This window comes from Aphelocoma coerulescens (genome assembly GCF_041296385.1).
Source record: "Aphelocoma coerulescens isolate FSJ_1873_10779 chromosome Z unlocalized genomic scaffold, UR_Acoe_1.0 ChrZ, whole genome shotgun sequence".
NCBI lineage: Eukaryota > Metazoa > Chordata > Aves > Passeriformes > Corvidae > Aphelocoma > Aphelocoma coerulescens.
Genome location: NW_027184085.1, coordinates 52,619,288 through 52,635,873, shown reverse-complemented (window position 1 = coordinate 52,635,873; position 16,586 = coordinate 52,619,288). Strand labels below are relative to the sequence as shown.

The following is a 16,586-nucleotide window of genomic DNA, read 5'->3' as shown; positions in this document are numbered from 1 at the left end:
AAAAATTCACACTATTAAAACACTCTGTAAGTATTAAGTGTCAATATTGAGATTTCTTTTACGTTAGTGGAACTCAAAGGAGTACATACAAGTTCCTCTAAAGGTCAGCCAAGACTCCAACGCGGGCTGGTAGAAACTTTTCAAAGTAAGACAATTTAAAAACTTTATGACCTTCTGCAGTTGAAAGCTGTTTGTTACCCAAGAGGATATGTGACTTTGAAAAGGTACAAGTACAAAATAATAAATAAATCAAACCTAGCTTATTCAGGGAATAATTATGTGAGTAAATTACTTCCTCCGTCCCACCCCTTAGTGTGCCGAAGGGGGAGAACTTGGAGGGCCCTGCTTCTTTGTATGCTGCTTTGTACACTCAATACTCCTGTCATGTACTTGTCTTTTTATTCAATTGCTTATTTCTGGCAGAGACCTCACAGCAGGTGATGCAGAAAATTATAAAGCTCCTCAAGATCAGCCATTTGAGACAGCAAAAAAACACAGGCATTACTGTCTGAGTCTGAAGAGTAACCACAAAGTGTCACTGACAACCACATGATTGAGACACATATTGTAATAATGCAAATAACCTGCTACATCTTAGTACTTTAAGGCACAGGTAATCACCAAACTTATCTACTCCCGAGGAACTCAAAGTTCATGTGTGCACCCAAATTTAATGAGTTAGCCTTGAAAACAGTCTTAACAGCAATTGCCAGTCTGGGGCTTCTGTAATCCTAGCCTCAGAGAGTCAGCTGTGCATAAAATTTTCTTTTTAGAAAAAAAAGTTTAATAGCATTTTGTAAGGCGCTGAGGGACTATTTTCATGCAGCAGCTTGGAAAGGAAGATTATGGCAGCTGTAAATTTATTACAAGTCATCAAACAAGCTTCAAACCTGCACCTTCAGGGTGGAAATGACTCAAGCTGGCTCAGTACACTACACAATCTATTTTTGTCCATACATATTTATGAACAGTTCCAGGAGAAAAATGCATTTTCTGGCCTACATACACCTTTTATACATTATAGAGATAAGACTATTGTACTGAAAGATGAAGTATTTCTTAAAACTGTGAGTCCAAAAATGAGAGGCCATGCAAAACTGCCTACTTACCAGTGACTTGGTCAACCAGAATACGAGAAGTAATAATGCGTCCATATTGGGAAAAGAGCTGTTCCAGTTCTTTCTGGGTCAGTGTTTTTGGAAGTCCACTAACATACAAGTTTGCATCTCTGATAGAAGCTGAACTTGGTCGTGCATAAGAAACCTTAGGAAAAAAAAAAAAGAAAATCCTAGAAAATAAACACTTTAAAACCAGCTGAAATACAACAGTGTTATTTGTTCTGAGACATTAAAATATCTCCAAGAGCAGACAGAACAGTTACTTTGCAAAACCAGTTCAGTGGTTTTGGTTTGTTTTTTTTCGTTTTTGGGTATTTTTTGGGGGGAGCTGGCTTCTGAAAACACAGAAGGAATGCAACTTAGACCACATAGCAGAAGCTGACTACATGAACTCATATATAAAGCTACTTCCAAATAAATGAGAAAAAGCCAGGTACACATTCCAGCAAGCCTTGGTGGAGAAAGTGTTCTCAGTTAGCCGATTGTAAGATTAAAGCGACAAATTTAAGAAGTTCCATGAATGTCCCATGTTCCATGAGTTCTCATTAAAAAGCACTAAAACATACAAGAAATTAAGATTTTAGTGTGATATGTAGGCCAAAGGCACAGAAAGACAGTCTGAGGCACTTAGAGGTTTGCAAGTTTTTTTCAGGTGCTGTGTCTTTTGTACCTGTTGAGCTTGGTACCAGATGACACATAATCACAATCATTGATGAGGTCAAGATAAACTCTGCTACATCACTTTCACATGCCTAAGAACGAATGGCAGAAGTTGGAATCCAACCTGTATTTTGCCTGTTCAGCTGCTTGTTAATTTCTGCAACAGAGGTGTTAAAATCAAATGCCATTTAACAGTGAGCTTCTCAGATCCTTTTGGACAGAAGTTTTTTTACCTGCTGCCTTGAAGTGTCAGTCAAAAATATTTTAAGATTATCAAGTAGATTCTTTGACCTTTAGACACATGCTACAAAACAGCACATTCACTACCTCCTACTGAAGTTTGTACAAGTGGTTTTACCACAAGAATGCTTAGGACAGAATATCTGTGCTTCTCAAATAGGACAAAATACGTTATCTAGGCTTTTCACCCATGCAAAAGTAAAAAGGATCGTCAAGAAGTAGTCCGATTTATCTCCTTTCCCTCCCTCCCCTTCCATGCACTGTTAGCCAATCCTGGGCAACTGGAACTTGATTCTGTCATTCTGTCTTTTGCCTAATTCTTTGATATTTCTTTTCAAACCCTTCCTGTCTCATTTCCATGCAGATCAGCAGACTCTTAAGACTGCTGCAGAAGCAAAACAGAAGAGAGCATGCTGGAGATTAAACAAGCAGTACCCTGAACACTGCTGTGATCCTTCAAGTTCCGCCCAGAGGCTTTGTGCAAGGTACCTTTGTGCTGGCTGAAGAGGACTGACCTCAAAAACTTGTAGCTATCCAACATGGAACCTGGTAAGACACACTGCCTTGTTCTTTTCCACAGGAGAGCCACACAAGAGCTAAAGCCCTGTGTTCAAAGTTACAGGAAAACAGAGAGTAAAGTTTGCCCGCATTCAGCCAAAGAAGCAATGAAGACAATGACAGCTACCCTTTTCTAACCAGGCAGAAAAAACCAATGGCTAAGGAATGAACAATCTTGCTCAACTTGCCCATTTGGCCCTGAGCTTCCTTAAGAAATAAACTTCCATGCCTCACTTGCCAGGATGACTTTAAGGAGACCCAAGGCCAAGGAATGGAGACATATTTCCTATGCCTGGGGAATAGGACTAGTCCCAGTAAAATGATGAATTACCAAACCCAAGCAGTTCTGAATAGCTACTTTAATGTTTGTTTTCCAAAGAAACCCTTCCACTTCTTCCACACCCTCTCAGCCCCCGAATCTACAGGGTAGGTGGGCATAGCAACTAAGTCGACTCATAACTGAACACAATAAACTGTTTCACAGTTTTTAATTCCATCTGGAACTGAGATACATTGAGTAGTGTCCTATCCAATCTTTTTAAGCTGTCAGACAGAAGCTTTTCTTTCCATACGCGTTTGTTCTGGTCCTCTGGAGAAAATGTCCAATTCCTGGAGTGGATGGAAGGATGAAAACCAGTGGCTTATCTTTAAATTTAACAAGAAAGCTATGCAACTGCTGGCCAAACAACGTTTCATGACTGAAAAACCAAACCCCCTGCTGTTAGCTGAAGATTAAGGAGGTACTCTGGACTTTACATTACCTGTGTTTAACTCAAATACCTGTTGTGAGGCTGCTTTCTAAGCACGCACGCTTGCAAGGACTCAGAACAGAGGCTGCAGAGTGTAAGCCTCACAAGATCTTTTCAAACAAAACAAAAATGTCTGTAAAAATAGAAAACGCCGAAGGCCTGCCAAGACCCATAAGCTATACCTTGTGGTGCTACTGTTTTCCCAGTCTTCTAACTATCTAGACTTGGCTCTAGAAGTAGTTCTATAGATGGTGACAGATCAAATAGCTCCACTTTCTAAGCAATCCAACGCAGTAACTGGACTTTACAATGAGTAGCCTGCTCCTAACTGTCGAAATCGTTCTAATTCAACACATTAGATGGAATAAAATAGAGGAAGTACAACATAAGCAGAAATAACAGAGTTGTGATCTGTATGAAAAGACACATAAAACACAAAGAAAAACTTTAAAATAAGTGACCTGTGAGGTAATGCTTAATATCCAAAGCTTTTTGACCCCGCCTCCTGCTGGTCGCTGGCACTGAAGTAGGCTAGAAGCAAGTTAACTCACTCACAAGGTCTGCTGATCTGCGGCTCAAGTTCAACAGTGATGAGAATGAAATGAAAATTCTCCCTTCTTACCCACACATTGCCCTGACCTCTCTGATGATTACAGCAGCCCAGCAGCACAGGCATGGATACCACAGTTCCTACAAACCAAGCTGCTAGAACAGCTTCTAGGTCTGGAAACCATGTTGACGTCCCTGCTTGCCACCTCCAGTGACTGAAGGATCACCTCCGACCCAAATCTAGCAAGCGAAGGTGTCTGGGGACCTGCCTGGATGAACAAGGAACTGAACTCCAACATAAACCCAACATGTAAAGGATGTGAAAACAAGAATAGAAATAGTTTCCAGTCACACATAGATGAGGTTAGAGAAAGTAAAACCCAGCTGGATTTTAAACTGGTGAGAGACCTGAAAGGCAACAAAATGATCTGTCAGCAGAAGGAAGACGAAGGAAAAACAAATTCACTGCTGGACAGGACAGGAAAACTGCTGACTGGGAACACAGAAAAAAAGACAGGACATTTAGTACCAGTCTTTATCAGCAGAACTGACCTCCAGGGATCCCAGGCCCAAGAGCAGTAGAAAAGCCTGAAACAAGGAGCACATACCCTCAGTGGTGGAGGACCACAGTGAGGAATACTTAAAACTGCACGGAGAGAAGTCCATGGGGCCTGAAAGGCTGTGCCCACAAGTGCTGAGGAAGCTGACAGATGCTGCTGAAAGGCAACTCTTGGTTGTCTTTGTGTAGTGGATTGACCTTGACTGGGCACTAGGTGCCCACCAAGCTGTTCAATCAGTCCCTTTCCCAGCAGGACAGGGAAAAGAAATATAAGATTCTAAGTTGAGATAAGGCAGTTTACTAAAGCAATAAAAAAAAAGCAAAAGTTTGCATGCACATAAGAAAATGGAAAAAAATAAATTAATCTCTGCTTCCTATTGGTGAGCAATGCTCAGCCACTTCCCGGGAAGCTGGGCTTCAGCGTGTGGAGCGGCTGCTCTGGAAGGCAAACACTAAAATGACCAATGCCCCTGTTCCTCCTCCTCCCCTCCCTCAGCTTTTCCATCTGAGCTGACATCATATGCCATGGAATATTCCTTTGGTCAGTCTGGGTCAGCTGGCCTGGTTGTGACCCCTCCTTGGACCTTGCCCACCCCCAGCCCCTTGACGGAGGGAGGAATGTTGGAGAGACAGTGCTGATGCTGTGCTGGTGCTGCTGAGCAATAGCCAAAACACTGGTGTGCTATCAACTCCTTTCCAACTATCACTGCAAAGTGCAGCAGCACCATGCGGGCTGTTACAGGGAAATGAGCTCCAGCTCAGCCAGACCCAATACACTTTGAAAGGTCGTGGGGAACAGGGGTTGTTTCTGAGTAGTGGAAGGAAGCAAGTACCATCCACCTTAGTGGCAAGAAACTCTCTTGCCCTCTGGATAGATACAGGTCAGTCAGAAAACTCAGTCCCTGGAAAGGTGATTGAGGAACTAACCATGGAAGTCTCCTTCAGTCACATGAATGACACAGAGGTGACTGAATACAGTCAGCATGGATTTATAAAGACAAAACCATGTCTGACCATCTTAACTAGATCCTTCTAGAATGAAAGGATTGCATTGGTGAACAAGAGAAGAACAGTGGATGTTATTTAAATCATCTGTTCAGACCTGACGCTCTCCTGTATTATCCTCACCAGATGCACATCAAGTATACACTTCTGTGTAGCAGTGCAAGTGGCTGCAGCCACCCTGACCCCTGAAGATCCAACAGACACCAAGCTGTGGTGGTCAGGCACCGAAGCATTATGCCTCACTCCCTGGTTAGGGTGAGAGCCCATAATCCCCCGGCTCTGCATTTTCCATATTTTTATGTGATAGGTTCATGTTTTCCCCTCCTTGTTTTATGTGTAAGTTTGTTAATATTCATTTCCCCTAAGTTAATATATATTAATTCTAGAAAGTTCTGTTGTACTCAACACCCCATTGGTTCCTTCCCTAATTCGTCCTTTGTGTTATTTCCACTGGTTCCCTTGCACTCAACCCTACCTCCTGTCAAGTATCCCATCTGCTGTACCCCTTATCCCCCCTCGCCTTTCCTATCCCCACTATAAAATCCCTGGACACCCTCAGATCTTTGGCTCGTCTTCCCCCCCCATCATTTCACCTGAAATAAACCTTCTGCTTGGAAATTGTATGGAGAGTTCCCTCTCTCTGCTTCTTCGTCTCTGCCTGCGTGCTCTCACACTCTGCTCAAGGGACGGCTCCCTGGGGTGAGGAGAGCCTCCCCTCTGATCCTTTTGTGTGTGCTGCAGTAAATCAGAGGCTGCATGGCTACACCTCTGGGCTTCTCCTCGAGCCAGCATGCGCGAATAGTATTTTTATACTTGTGTATGCTTAAACACATACTAGTTAAGGGGGACAGTGATAAGACTGAAAACTGGCTGAACTACTAGGCTCAATGGGTCACAGTCAGTGGCATGATGTTCAGTTGGAAGCTAGTCCCTGGCCTCCATCGACACTGGATCCAACATCTGCACTAGATGATGGGGTAATGCAACATCTCAAGTGATGATGTAAAGCTTTGAGGAGTGGCTGACAGGCTGGAGGGTTGTGCTGCCATCCTGAGGAACTTCAGCAGACTGGAGAATTGGGCAAGCAGGAAACTCAAAGACGTTCAACAACAAGAAAATCAGAATCCTCCCACTGGAGAGAAAAATCCCATGTACCAGAACATGCTGGGAGCTGACTGGCTGGAAAGCAGCTTGTCAGAGAACTTTGGAGTCCTGATAGACACAAAGTTGATGATAAGCCAAGAAAATGTAGTGACACAGATGGCCGACAGGCACCTAGGCTGAATTAGTAGCTTCACCAACAGGTGAAGGGCAGTGATTCTTCCTATCTAGGCAGCACTGTTAGTCCTCTGCAAGTGTCTTATTTCCAGCACTGGGCTCTCCACTGCAGTAAGGTATTTCCAACCTGACCGAATCCAGTAAGTGGTCGCAGAAGTGATTACGGGACTGGAGCACCTCTGATGCAAGGGAAGGCTGAGAGTTGGCACTGCTCAGTCTGGAGATAAAATCTTAGCCATAAAAATCTGATGAAGGAAACAAAGAAAATGGATCCACACAGTTCTTTGCAATATCAAGTGACAAAACAAGAGTAAATGGGCACAAACTGAAACACAAAAAATTTCATTTGGAAATTTTGTACAGATTTCATTCTACAAGGAAACACATTTTCATGGTAAATAAAGGGTGATCAAGCATTGGAAGAAGTAACTCAGATTGTGGAGCCTAACTCTGAAGGCATTCAAAATCCATGTGGACACAGGCCTAAGCAACCTGCTTATAGTGTACAAGCTCTCAGAGATGCCTTCAACCTCAGACATTCTGTGATTCTCCAGCAACACATAACATATCTTAAGGAAATTTTTAGACATGGACTTCACACAAAGACAGGATGTAAGAGAGGACAGGACAGGGGATTTCCAGTCAGCTTTTTGTATGAAATCAGCAACACAGTCATTTTCTTCCTAGTCATTCCAAGAGGAATTCAAAATAGAGACACTGTCTTTCAAAGGGGAATTCACACTGCTGGACACATGCTACCACATATTAAGAATATAAATTCACACAGAGTCTATCAAAAGAGAAGAAACCTACAAAAACAATTTGCTAACTTACTGCAAGTTTACCTTGTGATACAGAACTGGCATCTGTCAAGATATAAAGCAGTTTCTGCAAAACTCTCTCACTTTCCTCTGGTAAGTGAGTATGAGTTCTTTCATGGTGACAGCTGATCCAGTATTGCCCATGCCCTGGCTGGTAAAAGACATTTCAAATAGTTTGACATAAGAGTCAAGGCCTACACGGAATGCAAATTCAAGAGTGCAGATAAATGAAAGCAATATTCTAAGCAGTATACACTACTCTTACATATCCAGTTTCAGTGTCATTACCTTCAAGTTCTTGAAGCATGTTTACAAGCTATTTTTCATGTCTAAGAACATTATGCTGATCACCGATTACCCTATATGGAAAGCATCCCAGTGACTACTCCCGACACATTGAATTTGGGCACATTAGTAACAGGAATAATATGTATTAAACCAAAACCAGTGGTTCATCACCAACATATGAACACTGTATTTAACCATCTTGCTAAACACCAGAACTACTGGCCAGGCAAGAAATCTGAAAGAAACATGTAACTTCAGAAACCCAATGTAATTTAAGTTGGGTTTTCCTTGGAAAAACATTACTAGTAATCTGTGGCTCCTGCAAGTCAGTACCACTAGAGAAAAACAAGGACACCACAAAATACTACTGGTATAACTAATACCCATGCAAAAGAACCTTGCCTAGATTATGTGCTATACATGGGACATATCCCTCCTCATTTTTGATGTCAAAGTCCAGTTATTTCACTAGTGATACTCATTTAAAGCAGAGACTCTCCAGACTCATCTCCCTAACTATATCCTGTCAGTCTGCTCACTCAGAAATTACTTGCTGATAGTTCTAGATTTAGTCTATTTAAACAGTTTTTACATGGACTGAATTAACAGCCGTACCAAGATTTTATTTTACTTCCACAGCTAATTCAACAGGTGAACATTACAGTTATGCAATGTCAAAACCACTGAACACAAGGCAAGCCAATAAACCGCCTGAAAGCCTGCAGTTTTAAATACTGAATGATGATACACACTGTACAACACTGAACAGCACTACCCTGGAGATACCAATTTAAAAACAGTTTTACTGAAATTTTCCACTGCAGTTACTAGGAAAGACACTTGTTTCTAGAAATGCAAACATTACACCACCAAATGAAACTATTTTCACTGCTTTAATATTTAATTTCCTAACATCAAGATGAACAGATTTACAATTTTCAAGTGAAAACTGTGCAAGTTAGCAGGTTAAACAAAGAAGTTACCAAAAATAATAAAGAGATACAGTCCCCTACAAGTGAGTGTTGCAGTTTCTTACTATCTGCTACTACCTACAAATACCTCAGGTACTGTGCTTTGAGCTCTTTTATCTTATTATTAATAGAGGACAAAGTAATAGCATTCCCTCAAAAAACTTGAGAATTTAATATAATCTATTCCTAAACACCTCTACTTAATGTCTTCACCCAGGTCTTTAAATCTGAAATCTTTAAATGCTAAAATCAGTATTTCAGTAAATATTTAAATTCACGAGCTTCAAATGCAATCTTTCTGCTTAAAACACTACTTGCCCTTCAGAGTAGTGTCCAGTTCTTCTAAAATGCATGTTTCTGTGGAAAAAAAAGCCTCCAACAAAAAACTACCATCCAGTACGTGCAGATGAAAACGGGTTAAACCTACTTACAAAGAAGACAGATTTATACTGAGAAAAGGAATACTTTAGGAACATGTATGCCTCCTTGGCAAGCACAACAGAAACAAGGAGATACTGCTTTTTCTCACAGCAATGTTCTCAGAGGCCATTGTGCCAGGCAAGTGATATTCATTTGCACTTAAATTTGTATGAGATACCATGACTCAAGAATTCTTCTTAATTTGATTTCTAGCAAGAAGATGCTGCATCACACCTCAGAGATGATGTCTCAGCTTGTCACTGGCCAGTGACAGCTTTTTTCCTGAAACAGGAGAGTACATTGCTGTACATTCATCAAGTTTACTTCCTGTCTCCCCTCAAATAAACATTGTTCCACTCCAAAAAAAGCTTCAAGGCCACTTTTCCCAGTACACAAGACTACCTTGTTGAACATTTATATGCTGTGCTGAGTATGGTGGAGGCCTGCAGTAGCACGTTTCTGTGGACAGAGCAAACTGGAATTCCAGACTTCCCTCACTAAAGGCAACCCTGTGGAACTAAAAAAGCTCAACAGAGCTTCACTTACAAGCTTAGATTAAGCTGGTAAATACAACCATATCCCATAAAGGTCCTGCTTTTACAGCCTGCTGTGCAATAGGGAATGCACTGAAAAAAACAGACGCTGAAGCAACAGCCTTTCAGCATTATTATCAAAGAGGTTTCTCTATTTTAGCCCACATCTCAAAGTGTTCCAGCTCTGACAGCTACAACCCATGCCAGAGTCCCAGGCCTCAGTCCCAGGGTCATGGGATCTACATCTGTTGCCACTCAGCTGAGGGAATGAGTGGACCAACATGACAAATTTAGACTTAAGACCAGTCTTCTATATCTGAGAGGACGAAGACCAGAAGTCTTCCTCCGGATATAACCAATTAAAGGACAGCACACTGCTCAGATAGGAAGACCTCATAAAATGCTTCTGCTCATAGCACAGAGGAACACCAGCAAAAGGCTTTTGGAAGACTTATTCTAAAACAACTGACACCCAAAATGCCACTTGGTGAACAGAAACAAATGCATGTAACGTGCTAAGAACAGAAACCAGCTGGAAAGCCTGCTACTGACAGGAACTGAAGCAGAGGTTTTTTCCAGAAGAGCTCAAGATACTGTAACCATTTTAAATCAGGGTCATAAGCTTCTGATAAAAGAAAAACAATAATCAAGTTCACTGACATAAGACACAAGATGCTAATTATGCACTACGATCACAGAACAAGGACCAATACAGAAGAACACTTTAAAACGTGCAGTCAATAACTATCACTGTCTTGCTAAAAATACGAAATACTTAACTTAGAATTTAAGTACAAATAAAATATATGAAAAGAAAGGAGAACAAGTCTCCAAACATTTTCTATTTCATACTTTTCACATTCTTACAGTCTCAAAAGACCTTCCCTCATACTTTACATTCATGATTCTGATCCCCACTCATGTCTAAACAATGAGGGCACAGGAATTTCAGATGCATTAGGAATAAAAAAAAAGCAGTTACCTTTCAAGGAGGACAAGAGTACACAGTATAATATGAAGCCCTCCACATGAATAATACAAACAGGAATAAAATCTTAAAACGCAACAAGTCAATTATCCTCCTGAAGGAAATGAGTAAACCTCAGGTTTGTACCTAAGGAGCTGCTACTACTGAGAGAGTCTCTGGCAAGCACAACACTTGGGTATCTCTTGCAGTATTACACAGGCGTATCTAGAAATGCAGGAAACACATCCATTGCAACTTACAGTTCACTGGAATATCTCACAACCTTTCTAAAAAAACTATTAATTAATGGATTAAAGACAAAAGAGTCAACATATGACAAAAAACTTGAAAGCTGCTATCTTAACAGAGGTCTATTTGCCTGAAGACTGCCATAATTTCAAAAGTAAGCACAACCATATTTTACAATAATAAAGACCCTCTTATAAAGAAAACAGATATTGGTTTTAAAACAAAATAAAATAATTAAAGAAACCCAAACAAACAAACAAAACCCCTCAAAACAATGGACAGATCTCCATGCCTAGCATTTATAGCATTTTGAATCCATGCAGAAAGCCACAACGTTTTTAGAGGACTTTGCATAGCATAGGGAGGGCAGGGTACAAAAATGCAGCATCAATATCAGTAGTAACAAGCAGTTTTTTCTCTGTTTTGTTGACTTTGCTTGTTTGTTTTTAATCGCGTAAGACTTGGCTTTCGAGCAATGGCTGCAGACCTCCACCAGCTCTACACAGTATGTCTGGCCCCTTCTAACATCTCCATTTCTGTGTCAGGAAACCCCTATGCAGCTCAGCAAGGACCTTATTGAACCACTGAAGTTTTCTGGCTGCAAACCTGCTCAGCAACCTCATCAGGGTGAGCTGCACTGGTCCAAGGATTCTCTCCCTCAGAGAAACAGGGATGGACTCTTGAAAGACACTCTAATGAGCAGCAATATGGCACTTTGGGCTCAAACAGAAAGCAACCTATGATTGCTGAAGGTGAGAATAGCACATTTCATGGTTTGGCCTGACACTGTGTGTGAATGAACAAACAACCACGTGGCCATAATGTGGTTTACAGGAAGTGACAGCAATATGCATTAAGAACTGAATCCTCCTCCTTATTCAGCTACATGTAAGGCAAGCAGCCAGCTTAAGCTGGTTAAGTAACATTCAAAGTCTGAGGAGATCTGAATTTCAGTGAAGAGAACAAATTTTACCTGGGGGTGAAAAGACGTGTGAGTGCGTAGTATAAGAATGAAAATGCTGTCAAAACTTCAACTGTTAATATAGCTAAAAGACTGCACAATTATAATTTACATAAGTCCTGTAGAAATTTAAGGAAAAAAACCACCTTTACCTTTCTTCCAAGAAAAATTGTTCTTCCGTCTGCTAGAGCAGTTCAATTTGACCTTAAGAATACAGTCCTGAGGTAATTAATTACCCTGTCAAGACCACTAAATGCTCTGGCTCTGCTGAGAGATCCTCTCTCATCCTTTGCTGATTGACAACATCAGTAAAACTCACTAGCTTTAAATTAAACCTCCACACAGGATTCGCTTATACTCCTTACTAGATCAATGTTCTTTAATATTAGTGGAGGGGTGGGCAGGAATCAATTAAAAAAAAAAAATCAAGAAGGTAAGGAGGGTTTCTCTCACCTTCACAGCTCGCCTCTGGTATTTTAATAGACTTTTTACACAACTCATTGCTACCCAGGGATATTACCTAATCAAAAAATTACTACAAAGAAGTGACACTACCAAAATTTTTCTCTACAAACATCAGTGGTGAAGATAGGAACAATATAAATCTTTTCTACCTGCTGCACTAAACTCAGAAATCAAACCAGCATGTGCCTTTTTTTTAGTATTTTGCTATTTTCCATTAAGTGTCCAAAGCATTTTCAAGATTATTATAATTGGTAAAATTTCTTAAGGGTGCAGCTTCTGAGCAGTTAAGTTACAGGATAACTCCTTTACATTGAATGTTGTAAATCTAAGTAGTGATTCAAGGCACCAAGTGAAATTGCATTGCATAGTGCTAAGTTTTAACAACAATGACTCAAAGAACACTAGTGAGCTTGAAGCACACCCCTCACTTCAAGTCTTCCCTTGCTGTACTTCACTTTTTTGGGCATTTGCAAAGCTGACTGCTTAGTATTCACTCTTCTACTGAAGTCTTATCTAGCTCGTCTCATGACAACTTTTTACAGTAGGGCAGTCAACTAGGTGATGATGGCAAACTAGGACAGCTTGTACTTGTAGCCAAAGAATTTTTCAAACTTCATTCCAGCAGGAAGTTGGTAGAATGTTACACATTAAGCCTGTTTTTATTTTTATAACATGCAAAGTTATACAGGAGTGGGAAGAAAACCTACAGATTTAATTCTTCAGATAAAATATTTCTTAAATTTCTATTCCCCTGACAGGTAATAATTACCCATGTAAACATTCCAATAACCCAAAGAACTTCAGAGAAGGAAAATTTTATTAAATCTGACTTTTAAGCAGCTTTTTTTTAGTCCACACTGAGAGATTATCTGAATAAGAGTATCTCACAATAAATTACTTGGATTTTTTTTTCTTTTCTTTTTTGGCAGTTTTCTCATAAAAACCCCCTAATCAAGAGGAGAGGAAGCCATGGAGCATTTCTCCTCTCCCAAGTAAAAGCCAAGACAACAAAAACATGCACTCAATTTTATCATCCCTATGTATAAATCAGTGACCCTCATAACCTGGTCGTTCCTCTGTGTTTTTCACATTTGGGAAGAATTGATCTTTCCAGGACAAACCAAATAAAAAGAAAAGTCATGGAAAAATAAGCAGGTAAGCAGAAAAATCACTCCAGGAACAAAAATCAACAATTTTACTGTCTCTTAAATAGAACAGAGATAAGGAGCTTGTCAGCAGCATTACCTTCCAGAAGAGAAGTCACACAAAATATTTTAGCTTTTATAAGATGCAACTTGTTTTCACACTAAAGTTATATATTTCAACTAAAGTTGCATAATTCAATGAAGCCCAAACTTCACAGGCTACCTGCAGTACACATAAGCCTGCATGCATTGCAAATAAACAATAAATTACGCCACAGAGGGCACTATGTAAGAATGGAGGCATACCATCCAGCTGAGCAGGGTTCACATATCTAACACACCCATAAGAGGCTTCAACATCAGTGTGTACACCCACCCTAATGTTTCACTCTTCAGTTAAATCAGAAGACAATACAACTGACACCGGGTTAGACAAGACTGCTATGACTTGATTTGGAGATATACACCTGAAAGTTGGTTAAGATACTTTGCAGAGAATTCAGTAAAGTATTCCATAAAGCATTCCACAGGATCTTTTTTTAAAAAGAGGTAATAGGATTTTATACTGCTATCAGTATTAAAAAAAAAAACAAACAAACCCTTAAGCCAGCATTTTGCAAATCCACATTTTTCAATGTACTTCACTTCAAGAAAACAGTAAATGGCATGCCCTTAGGGATCAGAAAAATATATCCAATGAAGAGCAGGCTAGCATAGAAGCCGTGGATCAGAGGTATCTGTCACATCCCCTATCCAGAGCATCACACATCAGGGTCAGGACAGTCAGTTCCCTCTGAGTAGGATCACACTCAATTAAGTCATAATGTGAGGATACATCATGCTGTGATGGAATCAACAAAGTTCCCTCTAGTTTTATACACTAATGGGACACAAACTTGAACCATCAATCTGGTAAAGTACTAAGCATTCCTACAGAAGTACCAAAAATGTACAGAGAGAACAAATACCTGATTTTTTTTTTTCGAAGCCTAAATATACACTAACACTCCTGTTCAGTAATTTTTCATTTGAAGGTATATATAAAAATTTCAGTTACACTCATTTTTTAGCAGAAAGCTAAGAATTAGATTCTGAGTTTGTCAAACAAGTTGGGTTTTTGTTGTTGGGTTTTTTTCTTTGGTTGTTTGGTTGGTTTTTTGTTTGTTTTTCTTTTGTTGTTCGCTCAGGGTCTTTTTGGTTTTTTTGTAGTTGACTTAACTATGGACAAACAGGAACACTGTGGTCTATAAACAGAAGTATCCTCTGCTAAGGTCCTGGGACTGAGATCTCATAAGTGACTTCCTCCACCCAAGATGTTGCCTCCAGAGGCAGAAAATACCTCAGACATCAACTTGACCTCTGCTCACCATTGCCTCCTGGCTGATCTGAAGAATATGTAAACTACAAAGTGCTTCACAGTAGGTTGGCCATTTCTACTGCTTCACAGATAAATGTGGTTGGTTGGGACTAGATGGTCCATTAAGGTCCATTCCAACCCCTAAGATCCTGTGATTCTGTGATCTTGGAAAATCCAGTCACAAAAACTTGGCCTGAAACCCAGTGTCCAAGAAGGAAGAAGAGTAAATAAAGGAGAAGAGAGTAAAGCAGTTTATCCACTCAAGTCATGCACACTAACATGGAAAGGTGCTGCTGAAGTTCAACAACCCTGAATGTGGGCAGCTAGAGTCAAAATTTTACTTGTAACATTAACAATCAGCATTTAAAGATAATCTCTGTTTAATTAGAGGAAAGTATCTTTACTTTTGCAAAGAGGCTATCGTTTTGGCTTGTGACAACTCCAGAGTTTCAGCTTTGCTTTAGCTAAAGATATTCTAATGTACAAATACCTGAAAACAAAGACATAAGGTTTAGTCTCACTGCAAGGGTCATTGGTATATAACCTACGATTCCACATTTTGGTCCTGGGAAGGCAGGAAAGAAAAAGCATCATGTTATCGCTCATATCTATCTATTCAATTTTCACCTTTTTTTATTAACCACTTAGCAAGGTGAAAGAGGATTAAAAATTCAAACATGGGGACCATGAAGTAAGTTACCACATCCCCCAGAAGGGAACATTTTGATTTGGAAGACCTGGCTTGATTTTCTATAACCACCTCGTTTTTTTTGACTACGTAGTTAACAGAGCTTCCAGATTACCACCCTGGACCATATGAGTCATGTCGGCTCAATCCAAGGCATTACATGCAAAACAATACTACTGGAACACAAACAGATTCCCTTTCTCACCACCACCCAAAAGACAGCTTTGAAAGTCCTGGAGCACAAAATTACTTTACTCAATTTTCCCCCGAAGTAGAAAATGAGAGAGACTGAACAAGAAGTCTGCCAGAAACACAGAGGGAGCTTCCAGCAGCAAAGCTATCTGTCCGTGTCTTTCATCCATTGTACTTGTGTGCCATGAGTCACCATTTGTTACAAAGCAGTATTTAAGTTTCAAATAGTGTAATCCACTTTATTACATTTTATGAATCCAGAACAGGTAAGGCACTTTGGCCAAAATTACTGACACCTTATTTTTGTCTCAGTTGTCTTTCAGTGGTTCTGCACTGCTGTTTAAGTACAAACCTTTTTAGAGGTGAACTTTATTTCATGGCTCAAACATGCTCCTAGTTGGAAGGCAGCTGCCATCCAAGTGATCAGCTAGCAAACCCTGCTGTTAATGAGGAAGAATGGGCTGGTTGGAACCTATACTGCCTTTAGGCACCAATGCCTACAAGACAACTAGCAACATAAAACCTGAAGTACTAATAAGGAAGTTACATCATCTTTGAGAAAATGAGGAAGCACATGGTATTCAAACATGCAATACTGCATTTCTTCAACTAAAGCATTAAACAATTCTCAGTTAAAACAAGTACATCTAAAGTGTTAAGTGGGTTAAGAAAATGAAGTTTTCTACACTCTATGTACTTAATCTAACTCTAAATCTAAACAGACTACAAAGGACCATTTGATACATGAAATCCTAGTTTACTCTACTGATACTAGCAGAATGTTTGTTACACCTGTAAAGGTAAAACAAATCA

The 16,586-nt window shown here is 40.0% G+C and overlaps 1 protein-coding gene across 6 annotated transcripts in view; it reads right to left on the bottom strand.

Annotated features, from left to right (window-relative positions):
* The window catches only part of LOC138103673 (ELAV-like protein 2), a 94,790-nt gene that overhangs the window by 10,173 nt on the left and 68,031 nt on the right, over window positions 1–16,586 (bottom strand). For all 6 annotated transcript variants that reach the window (XM_069002141.1, XM_069002140.1, XM_069002135.1 and 3 more), the window contains one exon: window positions 1,110–1,263. In XM_069002141.1, coding sequence (XP_068858242.1) covers window positions 1,110–1,263 — 154 coding nt within the window. The remainder of the gene's footprint in view (window positions 1–1,109; window positions 1,264–16,586) is intronic.